Source organism: Notothenia rossii, assembly GCF_949606895.1.
Source record: "Notothenia rossii genome assembly, contig: scaffold_159, whole genome shotgun sequence".
NCBI lineage: Eukaryota > Metazoa > Chordata > Actinopteri > Perciformes > Nototheniidae > Notothenia > Notothenia rossii.
Genome location: NW_027639972.1, coordinates 103,820 through 113,347, shown reverse-complemented (window position 1 = coordinate 113,347; position 9,528 = coordinate 103,820). Strand labels below are relative to the sequence as shown.

Genomic DNA, 9,528 nt, shown 5'->3' with positions numbered 1-9,528 from the left:
CAGAGGGTTTCAGAGCAAACTAGTGCTGCCATCATTTTTTTATCCATATCTAGACTAGCACTAATGTGTTAATGTTAGAATTCTACATATAACATAATAATGTTTTTCTTATTAAACAACTAAATGTAATCATAACTCTTGTAGGGAAGTGTATGTTCAAAGTATCCGTTTGATTTCCTTGTATATTAGATTTAATCTATTTAAGAATTCTTCTGATGGTAAGAAAAAGCCTTATGTATTTTATGTTTGAAGAGAATGTGAAGATTGAATGATCTTATAGCTGTCTCGTAAACAGATCATAAATATGCAAAGACGAATAGATTTCTTGTCAACTTTCAAATTAAACCATTTTGATAATCCATTAATGTAAGGATCAGAGGTTCAAATTGATCCTGTAGTCACATTTATGGCATCGAAGTAACTTTGGATAAAAGTGATTCTAAATAAGATGTAATGAACTAACTTCCAACCAACCAACACTTATACAGTATCTTGTGACTAATCCAATACTCCTTGCATTATTATGGCTTGCTCATTATAGGTCTACGGTGCCCTATTACAAACAGATAGTTCACAAGTGTGATCGGAATTAAATGTAGTCTAATACTCACAGGTGATGAACACCATGGGGCCGGATTGGTCGCTGGGCCCGGCCTCGTTGGAGGTGCTGACCCGGACTATGTGTACCTCTCCGCAGCCCACTGGAGCCAGGATGCAGGAGCTGGATGTGGATGTGGAGTTACAGGTGAGGTTCTGGTCGCTCATCACATGGTACTGGAGGGACCCAAAGACCCCCTCATCCCGTTCCCAGGACACGGAGATAACGGCCAAACCGTTATTCATCACCATGGAGACATTGGCAATAGATGGCATAGCAGGTCCTGTGAAAACAATAAAACATGCCCAATGATGCATTAAATAAAAGCACACATAAAAACACACTAACAGGAGTAGAGAAGTATAATTAGAGTAATAGTTTCTAAATTACTCTTACCAGTAATGTTTGGTGAGGAACATGTTATTACTAATAATACTGTATTAATCAGATGGCTGCCGTTCTTAGATATAGATGTCACAGCCTGAGGTTGAAAATATTTTATATAGTTCAAACCAACACAGAGACCCACTATTTCAGCATCAAATGACTGTTTACATGTCAACACTTATCGAGTTATTTGAACATGGCTTTATAACTAGTTCTATTTGTACAGTTTTTGTATTCTTGTGATGGCATAAGTCTTTGTGGACAAATAAGACACTCCAGAGAAGACCAGTGCTACCTATGTGTCTTTTTGAACTACTAGGAGTCGCCCAAGTTCAAATGTAGAACCTTTTCTTGTATGGAGTAGTTTCCTTTATGAAACAAAGGGTTTTAATACCATTTCAAACAACTTGAGTCATGTTTTTTGTAGCTTATATAGGCTACATCCCATGATAATCATTTGAAGATATATATTTTTACACAATATTCTGTGTCTTAAGGTCATGTTTTAGGTTCCACTATTATATATTTCTAATAAGTGCAAGACTGTGAAGAGGTTAAATGTTTCTGGAAAGCAAAAACTTTTTTTGTGTGGAGGAGGCGTGTGGTGCAGTGGATAGAGCGTTGGTATTCGGATCAGGTTCAAACCCCTCTGCAGTCAGAATGTCGTTGTGCCCCTGGGCACTTTACCCCAAATTGCTCGTGTGGGGATTGCCCACAGTATTGAGTATGTAAGTCGTGTTGGATAAAAGCATCCAACAAGTAACATGTAATGTAATACTTACCCAATAACATGAAAAGTTCTGTGACTGTGTTAAGTTTATTTAAGATTGCAAGCCTAGTTAATATTTTCTCTCATCTCTACACGTATAATATTTTTTACATGATCAAATAAAAAAGGCACATGGACTCTATATACTTGTAGGAGCAATCATGGGTATTTCCCACACACAGAAAAGAGTCTCGGTGCACGCTTACTTGTCATCTGGTTGATGTACTGACTGTCCTCTCCCTGACGGCCCTCGGGGTCCCAGGCGAAACCCTTTATGACGTAGACTGAGCCCATATCCAGGCCGGAGACGATCCAATTGGTGCTGGAAGTGTTGTGCTTGATGAAGGTGGTGTTCCAGCCAAACTTGTACAGAGACAGGCTGTACTGGACAGCGTTGGCAACAGGAGCCCAGGACACAGTGATGCTGTCGTTGCTGGGAGAGGAGGCGGAGAGCTGAGGAGGGGGCAACACTGTGGAGGGGGACAAAGTTTAACTTTATGAAGCGATGAGGGCGACTGTACTTTGAGTGAATATGTTTCTCTTGACTTTGATTGTTGCTTACTTAGTCATTTAAGATGTATGCTTTTGAAGCCAAGTCTTAAGGGAATAAACATCCTGAGTCATGTTTTACAGCAGTTAAGTCCTAGTAAAGCCCTTACTTTTTTGTGAATCCATTTTTTTATTTTTTGTTCTATTGTCAGCAGTCACAGATCCAAGCAGTGATGTCAGAATATGGGCTGCACCCAAGTATCAGCCACTTCACAGACTTTTATGCACCTACTAAAAAATGAAAATGATAGTTTTCATGTTTCTGAATAAGTGAGCAATCAATCTCACATGTTTGAATTTAATTTAGATGTAAAAAAGTTTTTTTTAGTTTCAAACATGTGAGTGGAAAGCTTCGGTTATAATTTTGAAAAATGGTGGATGTATAAATAAATCCACCTATAGTGTAGTTATTCTCAATCTGAAATAAACAGAAACCTACATTCAAGGAAGGGAAATTAAATCAGAGGTGAATAATGGCAAACGGCGAACAAAAACGATGACTGCCTGTAGCATGTTATTTTGTACTCATGTGGATCAGATAGTCCCCTGGGGATGGAGTAGAGAGGTGCCAGCCATGTTCTCAGGATCAGGTCCTCCCATTGTGTTTAACAGAGAAGGGTCCGGTATACTTACCGTCTTTACTGGAAAGACCCTAAGGCATTGATCGGCAAGAAAAACCCTGGATTCTTTTTGCACAAAAACTGAAGATAATGTGTATACATTCCCTGACAGGACTGTATACTCTGCTAAGAGACAATGAAGGAGAACAAGTGACTCCTGCAGGGTATGGAGACTGAGAAGAACAGGACATATTGTTTCTTACTGAATATGTGACTCATTGCTATAATCCAGCCCTTGGGGTTTAATTGTTTACCCACTGAATACATTTCTTAGGTTTTGTTTCTCAATCTTGAATTATGGACACAAACACTACAACAGTACCTGTCTTTGCAGTCACAGGGGACGATGGCTGGCTCTGGCCTCCACTGTTCACAGACATGATGCTGAGTGAGTACTCTGTGTACGGGTCGAGAGACTCAATCTCAGCGGGGGAGGAGGACACGATGTATTCTCTGATGAAGCGGTTTGGATTCTGCAATCGTATGATGTAAGATGTCGCCCCGGTCTTCAAGCTGAAAGACACGATAAAAGTCTTGCTGTCCTTCGACTTCACCGTCAGGATTGGATCCATCACCTCAGGAGCTAAAAGATTCACAAGAAATACAGTTTGACGAGATACTACACCTTCCTCCACCTTCTCAGCGATAGTTGGCAATGCAATCCATCTTTTTACCCACAGATTTCAGGGCAAACTATTTATTTTGTGTCTGCAACAGTACGTCAATTTGAATGCTGAATGTAATAAAATAAAACTATTTGCTTAAAGAAAGGCTTATTTAAATCATGAGGAACCAACAGTGACTCTTCTGTGCTCCTCTGTTCATCATCAAAGTACCATTTAAGTGTTTTAAAATGTACACATTACATTAGTTATTCAGATAACAAATGTTTAAAAAAACATTGACTGTAATGTGTATACAGATACACTATATAGACAAAAGTATTGGGCCACCTAAAGGCGCTTTTATGACATCCCATTCCAAATTCTTGGGCATTAATCTGAAGTTGGTCCCCCCCTTTGAAGCTATTAATTTCTGGAAAGGCTTAACAAGATTTTGGAGAATCTCCATTCTAGTTCAGCCCAAAGGTGTTCAAGTCAGGGCTCTGTGCGGGCCAGTCAAATTCTTCCACACCAAACTCATCCAACCAGGCCTTTATAGACCATACTTTGTGCACTGGGGCACAGTCATGCTGGAACAGAAGAGGTGCCTTCCCCAAACTGTTTCCACAAAGTTGGAAGCATAGAATTGTCCAAAATGACTTGGTAAGATGAAGCATTAAGAATCACCAGACAAACCACCCCATAGCATTATCCCTCAAACTTTACAGTTGGCACCAGGGGTGGACTGGCCATTGGGAATACCGGGAGATTCCCCCGGTGGGCCGGTGCCGTGTGTGGGCCGGAGGGCCAAAAATAAATAAATAAAATATTTGTTATTTTGCCTAAATCATACCGGCCCAAAGCAGCTGTCACTACGCAGTGAACGATCAGGAGTTAGTGACTGAGAGACCTAGCTGGCAGTTGCTTACAGATGGATAAACAAGCTCCAAAGCTGGCGTTTTTGTATAGTTTGCGTATACAGTATTGTAGCGAGCCCTGGGTTCAGGGGGAGTGGCTGTACCCGTAGGCGAGTGAAAAGGAGGCAGTCCGTCTGCCTCAGCGGTCACGCGGCGCCGAACGTGTTGCCCACATTTATTGTTTTGGTGCAGTCACTTTTGCCTCCACTTGCTGTTCAACTAAATGTTGAAAGAAAAAGTAAATTTGTTTACAGTTCTGTTTTATATGGGTGTTGACTAAGAATTGGGAGGGATGAAACACTTTTTAATGGTCACACATGCAGAGCACACAGCACACAGTGAAATGTGTTCTCTGCTTTTACCCATCCTAGTACCAGGAGTCTAGTACTAGGAGCAGTGGGCAGCTATTGTACAGCGCCCGGGGAGCAATGGGAGTGAGGGGGGAAGGGGGATGTCCGGTGCCTTGCTCAAGGGCACCACGGCAGGGAAGGAGGTGAACTGAGACCTCTCCAAGTAGAAGTCCACACTCCAAAAGTAGGTCTGGTCGGGGACTTGAACCGGCGACCCTACGGCTCACAGTCCAAGCCCCTACTGACTGCCATAGATTTAGTCCCTAAGTTTGCTCTCAAAGTGCACCAGATTGATGCATTTAACGTCAACATTTTAAAAAAAAATCTTCCCGGGGGAGCTTGCCCCAGACCCCCCTAGAGGTGGTGAGGTCCACCACCTGCCCACAACCCCTGTTAAATTGTCTCACCCACATTGAGGATGCTTCCTACGCCCATGTTTTTTTCCATTCGTCAAGTCAGGCAAATTGGGTCAAAATGTTAATTCATCAATGATCTGTTAACATTAAAATTGCGAAATATATGCTGTAACTATTTTGCTCTAGGCAACTCCAGGGCTCAGGTAATGTGATTACTATATGAATAATTGTCCAAAACAACATTAAATGCATAGGGTTTTTTGTTAAGTAACATACTTTCGTCGCCGGCCGGCCGATACATATCGCGCATTAAGTGGGCCTGTCTGTCAATTAATCCCCGGGCCACTTTTCCTCCCCCCGGTCCGCCCCTGGTTGGCACAATGCAGTCCGGCAGCCGGTAACGTTTTCCTGGCATTCGCCAAATCCAGACTCGTCCATCAGACTGCCTGATAGAGAAGCGTGTTTCCTCACTTCACAGAACACGTTTCCACTGCTTCCACTGCTCTGGCAGCACTTCAGTGGCAGCACTCCGCAGTTATCGAGTCAGTAGAGCTTTGGCGACTTTTAAGCACTCTGCGCCCCCGCTCTAACTTTACGTGGTCTTTACGTGAGTTGCTGTGGTTCCTAAACGCTTAGACTTTGCAATAATAACACTTACAGTTGATCGTGGAATATCTACGAAAGAAGACATTGCACGAACTGACTTGTTGCAACGGTGGCATATTACAGTACCACGTTCAAATTCAGTGAGCTCTTTAATAATAAAATTACTTTTATAACGCGCTTTTCCTGGTGCTCAAAGTGCTTTAGAACGACCCAGTCTTTCACATGTTTGTAAAGGCAGACTGCAGGGCTAGTTGCTTAATTTGATACACCTGTGGCAATGGGACTGAATGAAACACCTGTATGCAATGATTAAGGAGTGTCCCAATACTTTTGTATACACACACAAGAAATAATTAGTTTGCCCGAATATCACAGAATAAAACGGTAGGCCTACTGTACTAGCTTAACTAAAACAAATGCACCAGAACGTTTGTGTGTGTGGTGAAGCTAAACAAGAATAAAACACTCAATTAAGTGCTTTAACATCACAAGGTTACCTCACCTGAGGAAGAATCGATAGTTCCAATGTTTAGTATCTCTTGAGCATTATCCAGAGCTGCAACTGTGAATGTATACATGATGTTTGGGGACAGAGAGTTGATGGTGCCCATCACTGTGTGTGGACCAAACACGGCATAACCAACGGGGTTGCCTGGGGAGTTCTGGGGGGCGGCGATGACCTTGTATGAGCTGGCTCCGTAGATCCTGGTCCATCTGAGAATCACGCTCTTCGATGTTGCAGAGAACACGGATACTTCGATATCTGAGAGAGAGCATCTTTATAGTAGCCTACTTTTTTACACCCTGAGAAATTAATTCATGTACAGATACATATAGCCTACCATCAATATTTTGTGCCCCTTCATTCTCATATGGAAATGATATTACCATCTGCAGTGTAGTTATGGTAAAATATAAAATACATACCTTGTGCTGCAGCCTGCACATGTAGATAATAAAATAAAAACGGTTATGGTTTTATATGACATTCAAGTTCCTACTACTTGACTGTAACATTGTATCACTCCTTTTTAAAAACAGTTTTTCTGAACCTGAAATGAAATAAGCAAAATGACTATAACACATTTTAGTCCGTTACTTTACCTGTGAGCATATGCTCAGCAAGACAAAAATCGCTGGCCACTTCATATTTTCTTGAAGTAAAATGACTTCTCTCCTCACACTATGCAGCTTCTGTTGGATTCAAATACTTCTCTCTTCAAGGTTTCACCTTTTTCTAAACATACTGTGTCTGTGCTGGTATAAATAGCTGCATTTGGTCCCGCCCACTGAAGCAATTGACCATTCACAGTGAAGTAGCGTAATAGAGAGGTGAAGTCCCTCCCCTTCTGGTGGACCTCCAGGGGACCTTAATTATTTCAGGAAAAGTATGGATTGAAGTCAATGGCGAGAGAAAGATTATCTTTCGACTCCGTTTGAATTGTGCCACGAATTACACATATGATGCTTGTCAATTTAAAGGATAATTTTGCAAGTCAAAAAAATTAAAATGTGTCGTAAAACTGACACATTTATTTGTGTGAAACACTCAATGAACTATATCTCTGGTCTTGCACACGTCACCAACACCAAGATTGCCGTCACGTTAGCACTCTTAACACTAAACACACTCTTTCTTTCAGAAGGCGAAAATCACTACAAGTCTGGGCATGTTTAGAGCTGTACATACGAAAAAGGGGAGTTAGTCGGTTCCGTTATGGCGCGAGACCAAAACCGCGGCGCAGCCGTGACGCGGCGCAGCGCGGCTCAGATGGACCCAGTGGAAACTGGGAGTTAGACCACAATTTTGATTGAAAATGGGATCTTAATAAGAGAGAACAATTCAATATTTAAATGATAAAATTAAAAATTTTGGGTATCCTTTTGTTGAAATGTCTGTTTAAAATTAATCGAAGCATCAGACGAAAAAGGCTTTTGAAAATAATATTATATTTTGATTTAGGTCAAAATATAATATGTGTAAACCTGAAGAGTCAGTGCCTCACCAGCCATCAACCTCACTGCACGTCACTGCAGAAGCTTATATATAGACATCTAAGTTTTTTGTGCCCCACCACTTTTGTACATATAGAAACGCCACTGCACATGTCTACCCTACTTTTAGAATCTTTGAATCATGAATCTATTGATTAGATTTATGAACTATTCTACTCGATAGATTTAGGATTCGAAAATTCTTAAAGAGAAGGAAAAACATTTGTATTGTAGCACAATACTCTATATTCAAGGATGTAGTAAAGATACCACAACATATTTGCATTATATGGGTGAGAGACCCATATCATGCAAATATGTTGTTTTAAAAAAAAAAAGTTTTCAAAACCGTTTCTAGTCCTCGGCATTTCCAGACAAGTGGCTACTGTAATCAATCTCGCTGCTGTCTGTGCAATTTACTCGACTGACTTTTTTTTTGCTTACTTTAACATAATCTTTCATGGTGGGGCTAAGATATTTCTTGGTATGGCTGTAGCCTACCCCAGCCATACCCTGGATACTCTACTGTATGGGTCTGAAAAAGGAATTGGACTTCCTCTACCTTAAGGCCTCAAAGCATTTCCAATACTCTATACCAGGGGGTCGGCAACCCCTGGCACGCGTGCCAGCATTGGCACGCGGCACCGTAACCAGTGGCACACTAGGAATAAGTGGAATAAGTGTGCAAAATATTTAAATTGTATTTTCGGATCCTGAACGAGACCGCCGCCAGAGCGCGTCTCCCCGTTACCTGCAGAAGGAAGCCATGCACGCAACGCAGCCCGGCTCTCTTTAACTCCAGGTGACTTTCTGCCGCTTTCCTCCGTGGTGCAGTGCTGATTGTTTCACCACGGAGGAAAGCACTTCACTAATTGCAGTACCCATAAGGAGCTGTACAAATGCCGCAGTTTTTGCGTGGCTGTTTATTTAGTTGAAAGCCCAGTGGCGATCTGCTCATCTCTCATCGAAATAATATGCTACAAAGGGGCGGACTGGCCATCTGTGTGTTGAACTTTCCTGTCGGCTCCCAGACCGTAGTCGAGGAGGGCAGAAGCAACAAGCTTCAGGTTCAATAACCCACTTTAGCTTAAATGACTGGAGAGAGGCGAGCTCTTCTTCGGAGGCCGTTGAATTTATTTAGCTGTTCTTCTGTTTCACAAAATACATCACACCCCTCTCTCTCTCTCTTAAAGGGACATCGATCTCATCTCACTCTGCATGACCCTAATATCATAACATGTGTGCTCTGGAAAATCACAGAACGGACGATCGTCCTTATTATTATGCCGTTTAAACCAATTATTTAAATGTGTTTGTTAAATTCGGCATCATGTAAGTTGCGCTGACAGGTCCACACACTGCTTCAACGCAGCGAGGCTCCCCCGCCCTCCGGGTGATAGTTGACGAGCGTCAAGCTCCTCAACGCCCCCCCCCCCCCCCCCCCTTGGTAATTCTCGATCGTTGGCACGCTGAAAACATTTTTTTTTTAAATGGCACTTCATATCAGAAAGGTTGCCGACCCCTGCTCTATTCTGTTGATGAACTTTCATTGTAGAAAACCTATTTCTGCCAGGAATGTAAAAAAGAAGAAATATTTGGAGTAAAGACAAATAACATGAGGTAGCGAGTCCCACAGAAGAGTTTTAGTTTGATACATAGAGGGGGGAAATGATAAAGAAGATGTTTAGGGTCCAGTCACAATAACATCCGAGGCACCTTATTCAAACTGGGGGGGAACTATTTAGTTTTCTAAAGAATTGCGTTTTGCAGAGCCCAACA

The 9,528-nt window shown here is 41.9% G+C and overlaps 1 protein-coding gene across 2 annotated transcripts; it reads right to left on the bottom strand.

The window, feature by feature from the left end:
- Positions 1-585: 585 nt before the first annotated feature.
- On the bottom strand, positions 586-6,998 carry LOC307027191 (fibronectin type III domain-containing protein 7-like). Of its 2 annotated transcripts, XM_079695395.1 has the most exons (6): positions 6,859-6,998; positions 6,682-6,694; positions 6,257-6,517; positions 3,246-3,506; positions 1,961-2,224; positions 586-881 (listed from the first exon to the last, which is right to left on the bottom strand). In XM_079695395.1, exons 1-6 carry the CDS (start codon positions 6,901-6,903, stop codon positions 601-603), a joined length of 1,125 nt encoding a protein of 374 aa, XP_079551521.1. In that variant the 5' UTR covers positions 6,904-6,998; the 3' UTR covers positions 586-600. The 2 variants fall into 2 exon arrangements, with proteins under 2 accessions (XP_079551521.1, XP_079551522.1); XM_079695396.1 differs by lacking the exons at positions 6,682-6,694; positions 6,859-6,998 and adding an exon at positions 6,597-6,660.
- Positions 6,999-9,528: the final 2,530 nt, after the last annotated feature.